Source organism: Chanodichthys erythropterus, chromosome 18, assembly GCF_024489055.1.
Source record: "Chanodichthys erythropterus isolate Z2021 chromosome 18, ASM2448905v1, whole genome shotgun sequence".
In the NCBI taxonomy this organism is placed as follows: Eukaryota; Metazoa; Chordata; class Actinopteri; order Cypriniformes; family Xenocyprididae; genus Chanodichthys; species Chanodichthys erythropterus.
In genome coordinates, this window is record NC_090238.1 from 12,904,534 (window position 1) to 12,927,719 (window position 23,186).

Genomic DNA, 23,186 nt, shown 5'->3' on the forward strand with positions numbered 1-23,186 from the left:
AAATACAAAGACTTGAAAATCCTTCAACATCATAATTTTTTTTTTTTTTTAAATTTGGAAAGACAAATTACGTAAGAATTTGACAATAAAATTAAAGTACATATACTATGGTCATATTAAAAATGTTGTATTGTATGTTAAATGCCAAACTTGTTACAAAAAAGGAGCACAGATCACTTAATATCCAGACACATAAGAATATTTCTTTACTTAATCATTGCTGATATCCATTTTCGTATGTACATGTGATCTCTGCCATATTTCAGTGCATGCTTATATCTTTGTTTTCTGTACATTTATTGTGTGTTTGATTTTTGTTAAGTATTTCACTTTTTTTGTTCTCATTGTTCTTTTTCTTTGATTTATTATAGTCTTGTTTGAGTAGAACTTTGTGTATAAACATTTCTTTCCTGTCCATCCATCCTAAAATTAATTGTCCATCACATTTCCATCATTCATCACATCTCAATTTTGTCTTGAACAAAAAGACTTCTTTTATGTTGAGTATCCTACATGTTGCATTTACATGTTGTTGAACAAAGAATAAAATCATATCAAGCTAAATCTTTTGGTCTTTTGTTGTATCATCTTCACATTTTGTTGCTTGAGTCCATGGCGTGAGTGTGAAAAGTCAACACGCTTGATAATCGGATACAGAGTTTTCCAAAGACAAAAAGCTACTAAGATCTAGTTTACAAACACCACAGGCTTTAAAAGATATGAAAAGTGACATTAAATTACATTTAAAACCTTTTTTAAAAAAGTATATAATATCTCTACAACTTTATATAGCTGACCTTCACTGCTAAAGCTTTTGGAAAAGGAAAAAAAGAGAATATATTCAACTTTAACATTTAATCCCACACATTTTCAGGACACATGCTGCCACCAGATTCTCTGATATAGCCGACTTTACGATGTATCTGTCATATTTTATAAACAGAGACATACCCGACGCCATTTGAATTCAGTTCTTCATTTCATACATGAATAGAACAACTTTGTGTGTGTGTGTGTGTTTTACGTTTATCTCTCCCGCACAGCATCCAAAAGTGAACGTGAGTAGGTTTTTATGTTCACAGCCCAGCATGAAAGAAACATCACTCTGTACTGTATGTGCACAGTAAAACTGTAAGCCGTGTATGGAATGGCTCCACAATGGCAACAGAATTCTGGCAACTGGTTCATATGGCAATGAATGCGCCGTTCTGTTGTAATGAAGCTTTTCATCCACCAGATGGCAATGATGCACCTGTGCTTAGGAAGGCGAGGGCTCGATTACATGCTGCAGTGTTGCAGGGGAACATTTTGTTTTCGCAGAATGCTACATTATTAAAATGTCCCCTGTCTAACCACTTGCTTTATACAATTTTAGCGGTTCCTGTTGATTTACATTAGCACATTCTCATGCCCATTCTGTGCATTCTGTAACATTTTTGCTGTCAGAAAAATGGACTAGAGTAGAATATGCAAAGGAAAGCTGATTTTTCTGCATGAACTGTAAATGAGATCATTTGTCAGGCACAAGTTCATCAGCATACTGCAGTTTTAATTTCATTTTGTTTACTTTGCAATTAAACCCATCAGTTGCATATTATTATCATTGTTTTGAACCCAACTCAAGAGTGCAAACCCTTCCTAAGAATGGTAAAGCATGCCCTGTTATTAAAGCCTTTGCTTTATTAACAGAAGCCATCGACCACGTTCTTACCTGTTTGATTGTTTTCGCTTTTCTGTTTCTTGCTTTACAAAGTTGGTTTCACCAAAGCAGATCTACAAGGTATATAAGGTTCAATTCCATTCCATTCAAGCTGCTGTTTGTCTTGTGCCGGTTTGTTTTTGTACTCAACCCAGACATAAAGCGGACACTAGCTGGTTCACTGTAACAATGTCTTGGTATAAAATGGTTCACTTCTTTCTAAAAGACAATGCCCTTGTGTTTTTACTGAAGGTCATGAGACTTGCAAAGTGAGAAGAGAAAAGTAATGATTGCAACTGAGAGTCTGCATTAATAAAACATGAGCCCTCCTGTATAATTAAGTCCCCACGTCCTGTTTTGCTGTATCTTGTCTTGTTTCTTTTTCTTTTCTTTTTTTTACATTAACGACATTCAGCTGAAAGAGGAGACTGGCTTAGGAGAATCCATTAAATATCTCACCATGGGTTACTTCTCACCTGTCTTTAGATGCACTGAACAGCAATATGATTAGCAAAATAATAAATAGAATTAGCATGAAAATCCATCTGGAAATGTCGGCATGCTACCGTAGATTTTAAACTCAGATAGTGTCCCACTGAGCATGTAAACTTGGGACAGATGTGATTTCGACTTTATTATTTAAGCAATTATATCACAAATAAGAGTGAATATCGTCACAGCTGGAGGTAAAAAGTTTTTTTCTTTATCTATTATTGTTGTGGGTCATTCCTGTTGTGCAGTGCATACAGAGCTTTACAACAATAGTAAAAAATAATAATAATAATAATAATAAAAATGAAAATTTAGTTTCAGAAAGTAATTTTAGCACTTTAACAGGTTTAGCAGGTTTTTGTTTTCCACTGCATGGGTTCACTTCAGTGTGATAAAAGAAAATTTGCTTTTATTTGATAAAATTAGCATTTTATTCTGTATAAAGTCATACACTACTGTTCAAAAGTTGGGAGTCAGTATGATTTTTTATTATTATTATTTTTTTTAAACGAGAAATTAAAGGTGCTCTATGTAGTTTTTTGACTGTACTAAATGGTTAGTTCACCCAAAAAAAATGAAATTTCTGTCATTCATCTCATTCCAAAGCCTTTGTTCATCATCTGTTTTTTTTTTATCCAATGGAAAGCAACGAAATTATACGGAAGAGGATTAGGGCCAATAATAAAAAAAAAAAACATCTCGAGATTAAAGTTGTTAAATTTCGAGAAAAAACTCATTACATTTCGAGAAAAAAGTCGAGATAAAATGTTGAGAATAAAGTAATTAAATTACGAGAAAAAACTCGTTAAATTTCAAGAAAAAAGTCGAGATAAAATGTTGAGAATAAAGTCATTAAATTAACGAATTCATTCTCGTAATTTAACGAATTTGTTCTCATAATTTAACGACTTTTTTCTCATAATTTAACGTTTTTTGTTAACCATGTCTTTAGTACTTTCCAGGACCTTGATTGATGGTAATTAGGTTGCTTTTTGGGGGATGAAAAAAAAAAAAAAAAAAAAACTAACTCAGATTTCATCTAAAATATCTTAATTTGTGTTCTGAAGATGAAAGATTTTACGGAACTAACCCTTTAAAGCATAAAAATACCATTATATGTTTGCAGATATTTAGGATACGCCCTGTTCACATAATTATTTCTCTAAAAAATAATGCTACAGCCAGTTATTTTAATTTGAAATGTGCATTCCGTGTTGGAATGTTTGTTTTTGTGTGATTCTGCCAATTTCCCCAATAGTATTCTGGGTTGCCAGTTGGTGGAAAACAGCGTATTGCAGCCACAGAACTAGCAAACAAACAAGGTCAGAGATCGCAGATACAACCCGACCCAAAAAGCCTCAGCATCCATCTAATAATCTCTATGAACGGAAGCATATTACAATGCGGATAAATAAACTCATCATCAAATTACAGTGTTTAAGTCTCCTCACCTTCCATTGTCCTCAATCTGGCAACCTGCTTGAGCGTCGAATCTGAGGAGGAGAGGGCGGGGAAACAACTCTCTCCAATATTTTGAATTTGGACTGCAGTACCCATTTCAACCACTAGCTATTCAAACTATTACCCTTTCAAGGAAAGTCTGTTTACTCGGCAGCCTATTTGCAACGCCTCCGAGCAGCTATTTCGGCCAAGTTCTATCCATTTGGATGGGGAAATCCTGAAATCTCAAAAACTGCTTGGCGAACTCACAAATAAATAACATATTTCAAATCAGCAACAAAATCTGACATAAACTGTCCCATAAATGTTGTTTTTTTTTTACGCACAAATATCATTAAAAAAGCGTATTTTTCAGGCTAGACGAGCCAATGCGCATGTGCAGTCCTAAGCGCGAGTCTCATGTTTCTATGGGAACCGGAGCTTCTAGCGACAGCTGCAGTGACTCAGTGACTTTACCAATCAACAATTGGCTCTTTTACTTAGAAGGTGGGACTTATTCCTCCATATTGCGCATTTTGCAGTTTCTCCCATTCACAAGTAATAGGGCTGAACTGTCTTTCTATATCTATTGTCTTTGATATGACATACTGCACCTTTAATATTCTTGAGCACCAAATCAGCATCTTAGAATGATTTCTGAAGGATCATGTGACACCGAAGACTGGAGTAATGTCCGATGAACCCAAACTTTTGAACGGTATGTAACTTGAACAAAAACTTAAACCAAAAATACTCAAATTTTCTCTGAACTAAAGGCCAGTTTACGTAATGAGATGTTTGACCTATAATGTGCTAGTATGACTGTATGATGCGAATGGAAAAATCTTGGAATATAGGCTCGCCGCGATAATTCTCAGATTTTCCATTCATACAATATCATATTTGCAGTTTTGACAGTCAAAATTGGGGTGAATCATTTTATGTTGAACTTAGTACTGAAGTTGCACTTTGCGTTGCACAGTAAATGCGCTTCTAGTCTTCTTTCCCCCCCTTTTTGTTAAACTAAAGTTTATGTTTGTGGTTAACCTCTTGTTTTCGCAGTTGTATTTCACAAGAAAAAAATGCACTCAAAGCCAGTTTATTTGCAATTATCTTGTTTACACGGTTAATTCAGGGGGAATGCATTCACCCTCTTACTCTGAATTGGGTAATGGGCTCTATTGTTCTTGCTGCATTCCCTCAAAATGAACCCAAGTGTGCCAAAACACAAGATGTGTTTGGAACACGCTCAACTTGACTGCACGTGGCTGGTGTGCACACTATTGTTCTTAACATGTGTAACAATAGTACATACTGGACTATGTACACATCTCGCTATTGAATGTTGTCAGTGACCTCTGTTCCCCTGTGCAGATGTGAGAAAGTTCATGCTTGGCCCCATGTCTGAATCTACTTTTGTAACAAGCCATGTTGAATATGTCTAGAGTATGATGTATATTACTAAAATCTAGTCGTTTATAGAGAATGCCACGTTTGTTCAACAGCTTTCGGGATGTTTTTTGAGTACCTCTACTAACCCAAACTGCATGAATACTGTTACACACACCTGCATGGCACCTTCACAGCATGACGGCACGTTTGCCCCCAGTATTACATTGCTCTGCTTTGCTACCATAGGTCCTAGCACTACATGCCAAGAAGACTCCTGTGCCAACATGGGGATCTGCATCCAGCAATGGGAGAACTACACCTGTGACTGTTCAATGACCTCCTACACGGGGACGCAGTGTAATGACCGTAAGTCACCCTCCGCCTCGTGCCGGTTCCACATCCTCTCTTTCTCTTGTTTATTTCACTGTTCGGTTCACTCGTTTACACAATTTTAATGATCACAAGGTCCCACTCTATGAAAGATTAATTGAGCACGCTGTAATCCACATAGCAAATGTTATACAAACACTAACAGTTTTTGGTTGCACAAAAGCTTATTTAAAAGCTAATATACATTACACACACACACACACACACACACATATACTGCATTCATGTTTTGAAGACCTATTTGAAGACGACTAAGGTACGTGTTGTTTACTACTTTCTGATGCTGTAAAATATGCTGTATTTATTTAATATTATTAAATAAATTATAATAAATTATATAAACAGTATATACAATATATATATATATATATATATATATATATATATATATATATATATATATATATATATACAATTTATATACACACACATATATATAGTTTTTTAAAAGTCATTTATAATTTAATTTATAAAAAATAAATACATTTAATTTTTAATTTAAATTTAATACATTTAATTGAATTACATTTTTAATATTTATTTAATATTATTATTTATTTTATAGTAATTAATAGTATTTAATTTAATAAATTACTAAAATACACACACATATATATCTGTATATATGTGTGTTTTTGTTTTTTTTAATTATTTATAATAATTTAACAAATTGCTAGAAAAAATATATTTTTAATATTTAAATATTAAATATTTTTTTTAATTCTAGTAATTTGTTAAATTAAATGATAAATTATATTTAAATTAAATTATAAATAGTATTAGTCTAATATTTTATTAAATTATTTATTTATAAATTATTAAATAAATAATAATTTAATAAATTACTAGACAAAATAATTTAATAAATTATAATATTAAATTATATTATATAATACATTAATTTTAATATTTATTTTTATATTTAATTCATTTTTAGTCTTTTATTGAATTTAATCAAATACTAAAATAATGTGTGTATATATATTTACATTTATTATTTTTTTTTTTTTGTAATTTATTTATTAATTTTTACAAAATTCAAGAGAGGCAACAGTGGCCCCAAAAAGGTTTTGAATAGTAATAAATAAATTCATGTGACATTTATAGAACTGGCATAATCACACTGACTTTATACATCAACTGAAAAATCACAAGATTTTTTTTTTAAGATTCAGAAAAGTGAAGTTACTTCTGAGATGATGTCATTTTGTTTGCTAATGCATTGATTTGACTAACATATAAATATGTTTGTACATCTTTAAGTGTGTCTTACATTTCCAAATCATGTATGATGCTACTATATTGTGTTATATTTATCAAGAATTAAGTGTAACATTGGTAAAGATCTGATTGAAGGTGCCATACACAGAATCCATAAAGTCTGTTCACAACTGTTCACAAGTTCAAATCCTTAATCACTTCGCTGAACTCTTCATGGATTTAATCAGATCTGATTATGTAATCACGGTGGGTGTTAGGAGTAAAAATATGATAACACTGCATGGGTATATCACAGGACAAGGTCTGATCTATTCAGACGACCCTTACAGCATTACAGGTCATCATGTATCATATATCTGTCTTTAAAGCCCCGGAGAACCAGAATCAATCAACAACAATGCACTTCTACCACGAACAGTCGCTCTTTATTCTATAGTCATAATGATGCCATTCTTTTGACATCACTGCCACAATAAAAGGTGTTATCTTGAGTCAGTGGAGATAAACACCATCCCTACAGACGCAGAAAGCGCCTCGGTGAGAATGTGATATGACTGTGATTGCCTTCCTCCCCTACGCCGCAAGAACAACACAGTTGACCTTCCAGAGATTGAAGACTGACATGCATAATAGTACGCTAGCCTGCTGCTTTGACACCTCGTATTTTTGTGAGAGGCAGCAGTGAATCAAAAGCATGTTAGTGAAGATAGGGATGGACTTAATTGAATAATGCAGAGAGAGTGATGTGTGCGTGTCGGCTTTGTCAGTCTGGGAGGATATCTGACTTGCTGCTGTAACGGCAAAGAAATCAAAGGACTGTGTTTTTGTAGCCGCACCAAATTCTTGCTTCTATTCTTGGGCATATGAAAGCTTAATGGTGTAGAATTCAGTCTGGTATTGTGCTATACTCAGAAATCAGGGTCATTTCCTCAGCAAGGGAGGCAGAACCTCCTCCTCCTCCTCCTGGATGAGAAAATATTACAAAAATAAGAGTCACGTGAGAGGAGGCAATGCCTTCATCTAGCTATGAGTGGTTCATGCGCTAAATCCCACCTCTTGTTTTTGTGCGAGTGCGCGAATCGATCTAAATGAACAACGTTATTGCGTTAATCCAGGTGCGTTCAAGTCATGTCGGAAATATCGTATTTATGAGCTGAACGAACATGAATCCCACCACGATGTCGTAAACACGAGTGGGAAGCTCATGATTTTCTTTAAGCCCAGATCTGTACGAGTGCTTATCGTATTAGATACATTTGAGAGTGTTGAAAATGATGTTATAACGTTACTCTGTGCATTCGCTCGGCGGCTGCTTTGAGACACTTGTTGCACACTGCAGTAAGATAGATCGATTTTAGAATATCATATTAAATGCTGGATGGCTTGTGTTGATAAATGAGATGTAACTAATTTTAAAATGTATTGTATGATGGAGAAAATTATGTATTACTAAAAATAAAGTTGCATTATGTTATGTTAGCTACTTGACAAAATAGCGTTTTTCTGTGAGGCATGGTAAAAACATGGTACTCGCAAACAATCAAGAAAATTAGATTTAAACAATACGACTAAAGTGTTGAGATATATAACAACAATTAGTTTTCTGTCTATAAATAACACAGTTGTTCCCTTGCCTATTAAAACATGTAAATATGAAAGCGTCTTTGGTGTTTCTATGGTTTCTACAAAATAAATCCAGAAACCGAGGGTAACGCGAGTATGATGCAATTGACAGGCGACTCCTCATTAGTTCACTTTCAAATAAAATTTTCCTGATAATTTACTCATCCCCATGTCATCCAAGATATTCATGTCTTTCTTTCTTCAGTCGAAAAGAAATTAAGGTTTTGAATGAAAACATTCCTGTATTTTTCTCCTTATAATGGACTTCAATGGCCTCCAAACGGTTGAAGGTCAAAATTAGTTTCAGTGCAGCTTCAAAATGCTTTAAACGATACAGACGAGGAATAAGGGTCTTATCTAGCGAAACGATCTGTCATTTTCTAAAAAAATGTAAACGTATATACTTTATATAAACAAATGATCGCCTTACAAGTGGTTCCGCCAAAAAGCTTATGCTGTATGTCCTACACCTTCCCTATTCTACTTACGAAAAAATGGAACTGGCACTGCGTTCGTTCCCTAAGTAGAATAGGGAAGGCATCCGCTTGTTAAAGGTTCTCTAAGTGATGTCACGCATTTTTAGGCCAAAACATTTTTTGTCACATACAGCAAACATCTCCTCACTATCCTCTAGCTGCCTGTCCCCTGAACTGGGTCTAGCTAGCCTCTGTTTTGTTTGACAATACTTCGAACGTCAACAGGAAGTTACTCTGCCCAGGATCGCTTAGAGAACCTTTAAGTCGTGACGTAAGGAACCCCGTTACTGGGTCCAAGCCTCGACTCGTTTCACTTGAGAATGGCATCTCCACAGATGTTTATGATCGCTATTTATTCATAATAAACATTTAACATTTTAAAGTTAAACATTTAAAATACTTACAGTCTACACAACAGTCTTTGTGCTCACAGCTTCACAGACATTAATATTTTAATGATATATAAAAGATTAATCACTGTCAGGCCATCTGGGATTTTGGTATAGAGATAAAGGTTATGATTATAATTTTCTGGAAGTATTACACCACATCGTGTGTGTATATTCGCACTATTTGTTGTTTTCTTGTGGTATGAGGGGGCGTTTGGACCTGGAAGCGCTGCTGTGTGACATCAGACTTAAAGGGTTAGTTCACGCCAAAAATGAAAAATGAAATTACCCTCATATCATTCCACACCCGTAAGACCTTCGTTCATCTTCAGAACACAAATTAAGATATTTTAGTTGAAATCCAATAGCTCCTAGGGAGCAATTGACACTTCCTCTCTCAAGGTCCATAAAGGTACTAAAAACATATTTAAATCGTTCATGTGATTACAGTGGTTCAATATTAAAAAAAATAACGACTTATGTAGTTATGGCCGATTTCAAAACACTGCTTCAGGAAGCATCGGAGCACAATGAATCAGCGCATTGAATCAGTTGTTCGGAGCGCCAAAGTCACGTGATTTCAGCCGTTGGCAGTTTGACACGCGATCTGAATCATGATTCGTAACACTGATTCATTAGTGCTCCGATGCTTCCTGAAGCAGTTTTTTGAAATCGGCCATAACTAAATAAGTCGTTTTTTGGCACTCCAAAAATATTCTCGTTGCTTTATAATATTAATATGAACCACTGTACTCACATGAACGGATTTAAATATGTTTTTAGTACCTTTATGGATCTTGAGAGAGGAAGTGTTCATTGCTCCCTATGGAGGCCATGAGGGTGAGTAATAAATGAAAGAATTTTCATTTTTGGGTGAACTAACCCTTTAACAACTGAACAGGACATACAGCATAAGCTTTTTGAAAAATATGAAAGTGCAGTTTTGGCGGAAGCACTTAGAAGGCGATCATTGTTTATATAAAGCATATAAATTTACATTTTTTTTTTTTCGAAAACATTTTTTCACTAGATAAGACCCTTATTCCTCGTCTGGTATCGTTTAAAGCATTTTGAAGCTGCACTGAAACTGTAATTTTGACCTTCATCTGTTTGGAGGCCATTGAAGTCCACTATAAAGAGAGTATGTCCTGGAATGTTTTCATCAAAAACTTAATTCATTTTCGACTGAAGAAAGAAAGACATGAACATCTTGGATGACATGGGGGTGAGCAAATTATCAGGAAAAATTTTTTGAAAGTGAACTAATCCTTTAAAATTGCAATTTTCTCACGATTTACAAATAGTGGAGCATTTGTAAATCGTACTCAAGTGAACAAAATATATAACACTGGTCTAGTGGTTTTTGGATATTTTACTGCAAAATTCTTACATATTGCACCTTTAATTGTATTATCAATTTGTGTTTAAGTCGCTCACATTGAGTGCTCAGCCAGCTATGACGAAGCTGTTAGTCAGGCAATAGACAATGACCAATCCTGAGTGGTGACATCACTTCACGGACTCTACCAGCACGATTCAGCACGGTAACCGGGCCGAGAACGGTTTGTATAGTGCCGTGCCGTACCAGGCTCCAGTGGAAACACAACCGGAACCGTTCGGTCAGGCTTTTTATTTACAACGAAGTAAGTTAATTCTCTGCACAAAATATGATAGTTTTACAAGATAACAATATAATATGTAACGATGAAGTTTACAGTGGCTTCGTAAATTAATTAAGAACATAAAAAAGCAAAACACCTGATGTACATTCTTTGTTATTCATTTTCTAGAATTAGAAGTGCTGTATTTTTGTAGAGAAGGTAGGCCTACACCGCCATCTTACTCCGACGAAAGTGACTTGACGCACCTACCGTCGTAAACACGACTATCCAGGAGGACTTGAACTCATAATAATTACATAGTAAGTAAATAACTCAGCCACTTAAATATGACACGTCAAAATCAAACTTGAAATGGCCTGAAAACATGACGACTGTGGTTGGTTTTTAGGAGCAATCAGCTTGGTGAAATTAAAGGTCTGTGCTCAGTGTTTACCGAGTGTTTACCTCAGTTCACAAATAAAATATAGATAGCCTATATATAGATATATTTTGGAATAAATGTATTTTTTTTTTAAAATTGATTTATTTTTTGTAATGTTTACTTAACCAGAAAAATGTGCCAACATTAAGTGTAACTAGGACATTTTACGTTTATATAAGCCTATACATAACTGCCTCCTCATTTTAGAAAACCTCTGCACGCCACTGGGCGTCTCATTTGAAAGAGTTGTAGTGTCATTTGCTGGGTTACAAATGGATTTAATGTCCATGTTAGGAGATGAAACATACTATTTCTTAGGTGACGCTTAAATGTATTTGCAGACTTGAACCTCTCTAGTCACTATTTAACACTAGGTGGCAGTAATGTTTTAGTTAGAGACGAAAGCGGCCACAGAAGCCTGTGTGTGCCAGAACATCTCATAAAATTTGAATATTTGAATAATGCATTATTTATTATATAGCACCTTCGGTTCTGAGTAAATATCTAGGAAAATGTATTCTCACATGTTCCTACTCGCAATTTAGCAGACATTTCTGTATTTTATTTTTTTTGGAGACTGCAGATCTTGACATTGCAAACTAGGTATACATACATACATACACACATATATAGCCTACCTAGGTAAATTGGCGAAATGTGTCCTTGAAGCCAGATTTATATTCACATATTATGTTCATAATTTTATGGTGGGTTTTGCTTTATTTTCATATTGCAAATGAGCTAATATCTTGTGCAGCTGATATTTAATGACACAATTGTACTTTAATTATTCTCTGGCAATCATTTGCCCTTTGAAAGGTCAAATCATATAATTTATAAATAAGCTTCCACTCAGCAAAATGTAATCATTTATTTATCAGTCATGCTTTTTGTTACAAATGATTTAGCGTGTAGTCTGACTTTGAATTTATTCAATTCACATCTCTGTAATCAGAATTGGTATCTGCATTAGTTTATCTATTACTAACAAAACCAAAATTTACATTATAAATATTAAATTCTTTATAGATCAGTTTGTTATCATCTGGTTTTGCTGATATTACCCAGATTTTGCATATCGTGGTGAACAGAGCACCAAAATAGCTGTTCAACCATTTGAAAACCCTTTTCCAATCTATACATGCTTATATTTGTTTGCATTAGCATGATCCCTTTTAAAGTGGCTCCCTTGAAAAGTGCTCTATAAATAAAAAGTATGTTTCTGCATATTTAATTTGAATATGAATGAACCCATTGCTAGATTTACTAAATCCAGCGATCACTCTTACACTAATTTGGTTGTTGAGGCCAGTGATCATCAAAATATTCCGTATATAAAGCAATGACAAATATGTTTGCCCTTGAACCCTAAATTAAATGTGTGTTAGACAAGAACTTGTGTATGAATGAGATGCATCCGTTGCCTCTTTCAAGCAGCTATAGCTAAACAAACACCAAATTGCAAGCTGCCCCTCGCATTCCAAGTCTTTGCTTATTAATTTGGACACACTCTGCAATCACGTTGATTGAGCTGCGGTAATAAATGACTGGTTAGAAGCTCCATTGGCTGTTAAATGAACTCGTGGCAAATGAATATTGCTTAAAGGAATTTCCAGCATCCGCTAGACTACTGCAAGGTTCTGTCTGAGAACGGAGCTGTTTATTCAGAGGTTTAAACGGCCTCGTTTCAAGCAGGATTCTTTTAGTTCCTGAAAGCAAAGCAGTCGGCGCTCAAATTCCACGAGACATTCACAAATGGCTTTTGAAGGAGCTGTGCTATGCGCTTCCTAATGAATTCCCTCAGGTTTTACTGAAGGTGCCTGTCATTTTTTCTTGGCTGAGGGCCCTTGATGGCCAGCACATGATGTATCTCCATATAGCCTCATATTTTAGTCGAGTTTTAGTCAAGTCAAGGTTCTTGATGATCCTGTTTTATATGCTAAAACTTCTGAAGTGGTTTTACAAATTGTCTAATTTCACAACAAAGCGATTCTTTTACTTTCTGTTTTCCCACAACATTAATTATCAGGGTTAACATAAAATATTGCTTTGCACAGTTTAAATTATACCCATCGGCATTCTTTCAATTTTTTTTTTTCTCACATGTCCAACATTTGTTTCATAAATATAATATAAATTAAATGACAGATACACAAATAACATGCTGGAGGGATGGATTTGTTTTCCCTCATGTGTATCTGACATGAACAGAGTCTCGGTAATTAAGGAGCATCTTTTTCTCTGTCTTTGCTGAAGAGGAAAGAGGAGGAGGATGCTTCACGCCCCTGCTGGTAGCGAGACTTCATCAAAGCTGTGTTCTCCTCACTCCATTAGAAACAGGAGAACCCGTCTGAGCCACACCATCAATTAAGATTTGCAACAAAAGCAAAGGCGCACCTTCAGCTATCTCGTGTCCAATGTAGTGTTACTCAGACAACGCGTCTCAGTGGAGAGAGAGAAACGCATTAGAGATGGAGAGAAAGCCAAGTGTAGGCTTAAATAACAGAACATGTTCTGCAATTTAATTAACCGAGGTGTAAATGCTTTGACTAGAATTATGAAATGACTTCCTGTATTGTTGTATTTTTTTTTTTTTTAATTAGTGGTGCTTACTTAAAGGTGCTAAAGAGGATGATTTGTTTTATAAATTTTTGCAATATTACTTGAAACTGTCTTTACTAACTGATAAAAGACTATTTATTAGGTGCACTGAAAGGAATAATATTAATATACATAATTTGTGCACGAGGTAGGGCCTTAAAAACATCAGCCAATCGTTTACGCGATCATCGAATGATCAATGAATCGAAACACGACACAACGAATGCCGGTGATAAACAAACATTCGTGTTCCAATACTCGTGCACGAGTTTTGGGAGGCGTTCCCTCGAAAACTCACTAACGGTCTTTGGTTTCTCAGTCGACGAAAAGATCCTCTTTAGCACATTTAAAGCTGCAGTTCATAGCTTTTTTTGGTTAAAAATGTATCCAAAATATTTTTTTTAAGAAGTACATAAACCAGCCAGCCAGTGTTCAAAACATCTCCTTACGTTATCCTGATTCACTACAGTAAGCTTATAATAATGTTTTAATAATTAAATCGGTACTGGTGCGTTTCCGCGGGATTTTCGAGCATGTAGCTGTCATCTTTGCGTCATTACGTCACGTCTGTTTACATAAAGAACGATTCCCAGCTAGTAGGCTAAATCACATGTGAGGATGGCGGATCATTTATAGCCTTTTCTCACAGCAGCTGCAATAATTTTGATGGCGGATTGAAATCCAGAAAGGTACAAATGACAATCATCAGGAAAACTGGAGATTCACCTGTAGTCGAAAGCAAAAGACGAAAGCGAAAGCATAGTCACTCACTGCTGATGTTGTTAACATTAACAATTTGAGAACAAAGTATAACAGTAATAATAATTTGCACGGTTTGACGCAATATCGCGAAGTCACGCAATATTGCGTTCATTATCGACGGCGATTCATATCGATATTGAACGCGATATTGCGTGTCTTATCAGTGAACTACGGCTCTGTCTATTAAATGCCGCTCCATTTGAAAGCAGGTGATGGCGATTTAGCGGCAATCAGGGAACCGGCTTTACTGACGAAATGCGCGTGACAAAAGCATTCAATATATCACCCAGCCCTAGTTTGACGTGATCCGAGCTAAGCGATCATTATATTCAATCACCATTGGTAGCGTGATTTATTGTAATGCTTTTTTCTTAGTTGGTCAGAACAAAAGCGGCAGACAGTTACTTTCAGATTACATTTTCTGGTGAAAATTCTTATTTTGGTCATGCTTTCTTTCTTTTTTTTCTTTTTTTTTTTTACAAATACAATGATATTATACAATTATGATACAATATAGTATTATGATCCAGCTTCATAAGTTGAATAAATGCATGAAAAAGCAAAAACACACCCAATGCACATTCTTTATTTAACATTTTGAAGAGGTATAGTAAAAGATGCATCGTCATCTAACTAGTCATAACTAGTTACGACTTCCCAACTTGTGATTACAAGTTTACAGGAGGACTTGAATGCATCATTTCCTACTGTGTTTTTCCATCTATAGAAACAGCATCATTAGGTTATTTAATTATTTATTTATTTTTCTCCCCTTAAAGAGTTAAATTGGAAGAATACTGCAAAAAATGTGCAACAAATTACATTTACAACAAATCAATATGAATAAGAGAATCTATTATGTATTACAATAAAGTAAAAAGAGAGAAAGAAAAGGTAAAGAGGAGATAGAATGTATGTAAAAACTTAAGGCCCACTCACACCAAGAATGATAACTATAAAGAAAATGATAAAGATAGATAGATTTAAATATCATTCTAAATATAAAAGAGTAGCACTGTCTACACCACAAATATAACGATAATGTTATAGAGAAACAATATCATTGGGATCACATTTAGAACAATTTTTTTTTCCCAGCTGTTGAACGATGAAACACTGACAGCCAATCAGAATTCAATTCACATTTATTTGTAAAGCGCTTTTCACGATACATATCATTTCAAAGCAGCTTTACAGGAAATGCATGTCAACATTACAATTTAGAGTGCTCTGTTATCAGAGGGGACTGTGTCCAAATTATGTAATTTCAGAAGTGTACATATTCAAATCATGCAGTTAGCTAACAATGTATTATTTAAACAATGTGTTAATGTAGAAACAATGAGCTCATTAAAGTAATTAATACATGCTAAAAATGATTAGGATATATAGTAATATTTGGAATGGTGCATGATGATCCAGAGTTTGTGTCATCTGAATCTCTTCACGGGTGGTGATCATCTGATGTCTTCTTAAGAGCCTGGATCTAAACTAAAGCTGATGTACTTCCCTAGTGACCTTGGGATGGGTGTCCCGAGATAAAACAGAAGAGCAAATGGAGAATAATTAGCGTAGCTGCTGTTCATAACATTAAGCAAAGATAGTCATGTGCAATTGATCTGATGTGAGATGCATTATGTGAACACTTGGCTAAAGAGATGAGTCTTTAATCTAGATTTAAACTGGGTGAGCGAGTCTGAGCCCCTAACATTATCAGGAAGGCTATTCTAGAGTTTAGGAGCCAGATGTGAAAACGCCCTCCCTCCTTTAGTGGACTTAGATATCCTAGGTACAACCAGAAGCCCAGAGTTTTGTGATCTTAAAGAGCATGATGGATTGTAGGGCGATAGAAGATCAGTTAAATACACAGGAGCTAAACCATTTAGAGCCTTATAGGTCAGTAGCAATACTTCATAATCAATACGGAACTTAATAGGTAACCAGTGTAGAGATGATAAAATTGATGTTATATGATCATATTTTCTTGACCTGGTAAGAACTCTGGCAGCTGCATTTTGGACTAATTGTAGTTTGTTTATTGAAGACGTAGGACAACCAGCTAGTAATGCATTACAGTAATCTAGTATAGACGTCATAAATGCATGAACTAATTATATTTTATAGAATTCATTCTAATTTAAGGGCTTGCATATTTAAAATGGCAGACATTAATCACTGAGGCCCAGAAAAAGTCAAACCCTCTTTTCAAGGATACTTTAAAGAAAAAAGATATATGGAAAACACTCGGTCATAACCTCGGAATAAATGGTGAGAAGTATTAACGATGAGATTTTTGCCAGGCTAGCAAAAAGTGTAAAATTACCTCAGGTATCCAGCGCTAGTTTCGGCAACATTGTCTTGTTTCCTTTGAAGTTGCAGTGAAAAAGTTTCCACTATATTGATTTCGTCAGCTAAATTCACTGTAAGATTAGCTAGTTTACACTAGCTAGATTCACTCGAAACTGGGGATATCTGCTGGTTAAAGCCATGTAAATGCAACTAGAAGAGCAAAAACATGTTGTACACACTTTGAAATCACAGTGCATGAGCTTAGAATAAACACCGTTATCGTTCGTTGGTGTGCAAGCAAATATAGTCATCGTTACAGTTATCGTTATAGTTATCGTTCTTGGTTTGAACAGGCCTTTACACTCCAAAAAAATGAAGGTTTCGCAGGAATGCATTAGAAGAACTTTTTATTTATTTATTTACTTTTAGTGTAAGTTTTAAAACAACAGTTTTTTTATATGAAGAACTTAATCTAAAGAACCCCTTTCCACTATAAAAGTACCTTTTGTGCAATGGGAAGGTCCCATGGAAGGTTTTTCATGGAACTACAGATGCTAATAAAGACTGTATATAAATAATATATTTTAACTCAGCATTTACCATAATAAAAGCAAACAGAAAAAGCCAGCAGCAATGTTTGCTTTATCTTTCCATTTTTAATTTAAATCTCTTCTTAAGGTTTTGACATTTAGTACAAATCTTTTTTTTTTTTTTAGAAATTGACTTTTAGTCTGTCAAACTCAGCACCAGAAAACCTTGGTGTTTGTTTTGTGCAGTTCATAAGAATCGGTCATCAGATTTCCTGGCCGGTTTGTGGAAAGCCATAGCTCATGCTGTGCTATCTGGGTGGGGCTGTTTCTGTGACTCTGAGTTAAAAATGCTGTCGTTGATGAAAAACCTGAGGTGGCGGGAAGATGAATCGCTCATGTGAGTCCATATTCATCACCCAGGTGTCCCGCACTTCCGATGGCCCCTGACACAAGATAAAGAGCTGTGAGACAGGGGAAATGACCTCATCTGACAGCCTCAAAGAGAATCAACGGCACAATGGAAATGGATTGAAGCATTCACAGGAAATATTACCGTGCACTGTATTCATGATGTGTGGTACGATATGCTCTGCCCTCTTCAGCCCACCGATTGAATTGGCAGAGCTTTATTATTTTATTTTAGTTTACGGTGAAGCACGAAATGATGCAGCACTGAAGGAGCTGTCTAAAAAATACAGCCGGATCGATCGGCGAAGGTTTAATATCCTTCATTTCTTTCAATCGACCTGGTGGCCCTCTTTCTGTCAACAGAATTATATACTGTATGAGTTAGTGCAGTGTGCGCTTTGTTTGTCGGCTATACTTTCTTTTTAATTGCTTTTGTTTATAATGACTATCCATTAGTTTGTGTATACAAGAGCACACTTTGTTACAAACTCTAGCTGCCTCTTTCAAATTGATTTCATTAGTGTTAATTTTACACGTTTCTAACAAGACAATACTCTTAAGCATTATTATTGTTAGTTTTGAATGAAATATGAATTGATTTACGTAACCTGTTACTTTTAATGCATAAACCCCTATGTTACACTAATGATGAATGTCTGAGTCCCCCTGTAGTCAATAATTGTATCCCTTAAAACTCATCTTTGATCACCAAAATTACATATTTAAACGTATGTAATGAATGTAACTATACCCTTGCTTCATTTAGTATACATGGAATCATTGAATATGCTAATTAGTTCAATTTTAAATTTTGATCACTGCAGTTTTAAAGTGAAAATACTCAGCAATAGTGTTGACTTATGAATGTGCACATGGTTTGTCTATAAACACCATAAACAACATTAAAAACTTGATTTTCACTGCAGGGAGACTTTAACATTTGAGCCAAATGAGGTTAACTATGTATAATAAACATTAACTACCTTTTAGAGTACTCCTTTTGTTGCCTTAAAATGTTATTCTATGTTGGCATCTCACTTGGTTTTGGAGCAGTAGAGAAAATCCCAGATATTCTCAGTTTAATCTTCTGGCCGTTCAGTGCTTTAAACCGTGCCGATAACATTGAAAAATAACGTTGGTATTACTGTAATGATTGAGGCTAAATGTGTTTAGCACTAGACACCTTCAAGGCCTCCATAAGCTTTAAAACCAGAATGACGTACGGTTGTATTTAGAGGAACGGACAGGAACCGCTTCAGTTGAAGCAAGTTTATTTGATCTCTCACACTTCCGCTGAGAAAACCATGAAACACAATAAAGCATCTCAGCATAATCTATTTATTTATCTTTCCTTTTTTTTCTCCAGGACCTTAGTATATTCTTTGAACTCTGTGTCTCAGCTAGAGCGTGTGAAATCCATCCCGAATCAATACTGTTGTCTGATACCTTTTATTTGACTATCTCTGTGCGGACTACTTGGGATTGCGTGCAACCAACAGACGCGCCTGACACGACCATCAAACATGATTTCCAGCGAATGACTTCATTCAATATGGCTCATAAAGAAATAGTAGTGTGCAAAAATCCATTTTTGGTCAGGCAAGGTGACCTTGTGGGAGGGGAAGTGGTCTTTGCTTTAAGGCTTAGTCACTCAAGTGGAGCCATCCATCACTGCGCATTTCCAGGAAAAACAAATTATGCCCTGTACCAGCACATAAACGTGGCCAATCAATATCTCTGCCCTGCCTCAAATGCCACACATTTTACACCATTTCTAATCATCTTGTTGTCTTTCCACCCCTGCCAGTTCAATGGAGTGTATCATAACCATTTATTTTTCTTCTTCTTTCATTATTATTATTATTATTATTATTTTTTTTAAATGTGTGACATCAGCTTTCATCTTCCGAACTAATCGGTTTTGTTGCTTAAATCAATTATATGCTGCTTATAAATAATAAATAACCTTTTTGAGGTTCATTATTATTGTTTATTATTATTATTTTTTTATGAGCCATATTGAACATTAATTTTACACCACGTCTCCTCCGCTCTGGGGGCAGCAACTGTTTTGACAGTATAAACATATCTAGAATATAGTCTTTTTATAAACTTTTTAACAGTTGTAGGTATGACATGTTTTTTTTTTTTTTTATTATTTAAATTTCAGATTTCACCTTGTCAGGGTCTGAATTAGATGTTTAAAACCACTTTTACAAAAATAAATAAAAGTGGAGATATTGAAGAAGGATTAATCAAGAGAAAAATGTGATTAAGGCCCACGGTGTGGTTAGAGGAAAAACTGGTGCCTTTTCTCCGGGATTTAAAAAAAATCAACTCCGATTGGGTTTTTCGAGAAGTCATCTGTTTCATGTTGCCAGAGAATCGTTATGTGGGACGTGGCCAAAGCTCTCCTCTCCTCCTTCTCTTATCTGCACAATCCTGCTCTGATTGAAGCGGTAACTCTCAACTGCCTTTGATCAGGTCGTGTGTCACTTAAGACTGCTCTGAATGGAGTCTCATCTTCCTCATCCTGCAGAGTTCCAGATCGGCTTGGGCTCTCAATCAAAAACACAATTAGAACAGCATTAAAAAAAGACAGGGCTGCTCCGTCTTATCCATACAATCAGCTGCCTTTACCTTTCTCCATTCATCCTTCTCTTTTTAATTTTCTCTTTTTTGTTTCACATCGCGTCAAGTTTTTTGAAGAATTAACCATTGATCGCCTCCTGCACTCCTACACGTAATGAACGAAAGCGGGAAAACGGATAGATTAGCTGCTAAAGCCAAGCAAGCAGGTTTATTTATTTGTTTGAATTATAAAATTTATTTAGTTTGGGCTGGATGTCTGCAGTTGCGTAACGATACAGATCGAAGATGAATTTGGTTGCTATGTGATGCAATTTCTTAAACTCATCCCTTTGGCTGCTCACACTGTCATGGTAATGTGGAAGATTGTTCCCGGGAAGACAGGCAGCACTTCTGGAAAGCATTAATTACCACAGAATGGGACCATTAATCAGAGCTGTCTATGCCAGACAGAGCAGAAGGCAGCAGAAAAGGGCTCCTCTTTGCTTTTGGGTTGAATGACTCGAGGTGTTCTTATGCATAGTACCCTAGTGCACAAGAGGACTGCAACCAAACTAGGACATTGACATAATGAAGACAGATTTGCTTTGGGGACCTTACCATTTCATACATGTTGACAACTAGGGACATGGAGGACCTTACTGAAATTCCATTAAATCTTGCCCTTTCCTTTTCATCTTTTTGAATCATTAAAGATTCAAAATGCATGAAAAACAGCCAAGATGTCACATGTATCTCTATTTTAAAGCCTGGTATTGCAAAAAAAACATGCAGACTATGTTAATTATACTTGTTTATTTAGTATAATTAAGTAAAAAAAGAGGAATTTTCCTGCTATCTGAATGTTCAGCATCACTGCAAGCACCTGAATCATGGTTTTCCTCTCGAACGGCACAAGTTAATTAAACTAAACAAGAAGCGCATGCTAATTTTGTCAATATTGTGCGAATGGAAACAGACTTGTAATGAACTTAATGCATTTGATCCAGTTGAGTTCATTCAATTCAAACACCCTTAAGGACCCTATGGAATCGTTTGACGAATGGTGTTTTCTTTCTTATACTGACCTATTTAAAGGGACGGTGTTGTTTCTTAACTCTGTTTTTACGTAGGTCTACATACACACATATACATAAAATAAAATACATTCATATAAAAAAATTGAAATGTGTTCGCATGGACTGTAAGTCAGAAATTATAATTAAATATGATTGAGACACATGTCAGTAAAGGAATTGTAGACATCCCGCCTCTCGCATATTGAGTAGTGCAGGGATGACGCAGTTTTGATGACCAAAACCCAGAAATGTGTTAGCATTTTAGCTATTCTGGTTCCATGGTCCCAAAGTCGATGGGATTTCGAATGGGTTTGTGGTTAACACAAGCTCAAGATGCTTTCACATTTTATTCTACAACATAAAATACACCAGTATTACCCCACTCATGATTTTTTTTTTTAAGCTGTTACGTGTCTTGAAAAAGGCGGTTGCTAACAAGTGGCTAAATGTGACTACTGTCGGGGACATTAAATGGCATCACACTGAACAGGTAAACTCAGTGTGCTTTTACAGCCTCGTTATGCTAATAATTGTGCTCTTATAAATTATTCCAACTCAAACATTAAGGGGAAATGTTTTTTTAGATAAAAATGGAAAGAGTTGTCAGAAGCTAAGTGGTGGTGATGTTGAAGTCATGGGACTGTGGTGTAGTTCATTTCATAGATGCAAACTCCTCACCTTTAGGTGAGAATTCACCTTTTTGATATCAAAATAGGTCACCTACTAGATTCGCATAGATCTGATGAGAAAGTGTTTTGGGGAGGTGTGTGTGGGGGGTGGAACTCTGACATCCTGGCTTCACACCATGTGCAACGCTCCTGTGGTATCGATATGTAAAGCTTGGGACTGTTAATAAGCCTGACATGTAAGGCATAATAAGGCTGACTTGTGATTTCCACTGTTTCATTATTGCCACTTAATCGAACATACTTTTTATTATTCCAAATACAATTTCTATAACACTAATAACATTGCCATTTTGCCAATGAATACAACTTTAGTTGAACTCTACTATATTGTCATAACGTAATGAAACACACACAAGATGTTCTGTGCAATTTCATAATGACAGGGTTTTACCTTATGCTTCTGTGGGATTGAAAAAGTGAGTGTGCCACCTAGAGGGGGCGATATTGAATTGCTCTTACAGAGACGTGAATTGTTCTGGATTTATACTCTTCAGACTTTATCACCTATGGGTATGAATGATGAAGCATTGTTTAATGTGATGTTATGAAATATGATCATTAGATATATGATATCATTAATAATACTCCTTTATATTTATTATATATATAATATATATATTCTATTTTATTATATAATTGAGTTAATAATGTGATGTGGTGTTAATGTTTATTTAATCACTGATCTTGATTGGATATTGATGATTCTTTGTGATTCATGATGTTTTAAATACAATGGAGTTTGAATGCAATGTTTATGCCTGATGAAGATCTTACGATCGAAACGTAAAGTTGATAGTGTGCGGGATTTAATTTTTTGTTTTTTCATAATGACAGGGTTTGAAATAAAGACCTGTAAAATGCGGGTAAAAGCCAACTGTGGAGGGTAACGATGTCAAATCAATACGCTAAGCAATTTGGCAGGTTGTGTTTCACAAATTATGTTCACTCGATATGCTGGCAAAGTTTATGTAATCTGCACACATACTCAACGCATAAATAATGAATAAAAATTTATGAATTAAATATAGCTATAATATTTTTTTTTTTTGGGGGGGGGGGAGACACATCTTTCTCACCTTTTTCACCTTTTTCACC

At 35.2% G+C, this 23,186-nt stretch overlaps 1 protein-coding gene across 2 annotated transcripts in view; it reads left to right on the forward strand.

Moving 5' to 3' along the window:
* Positions 1-23,186, forward strand: part of nrxn3a (neurexin 3a) — a 362,007-nt gene that overhangs the window by 131,626 nt on the left and 207,195 nt on the right. Inside the window, exons 17-18 of one of the 2 annotated variants that reach the window (XM_067366785.1) lie at positions 1,754-1,780; positions 5,270-5,389. In XM_067366785.1, the coding sequence (XP_067222886.1) occupies positions 1,754-1,780; positions 5,270-5,389 (147 nt within the window). The remainder of the gene's footprint in view (positions 1-1,753; positions 1,781-5,269; positions 5,390-23,186) is intronic. The other variant, XM_067366786.1, reaches the window with a different exon arrangement.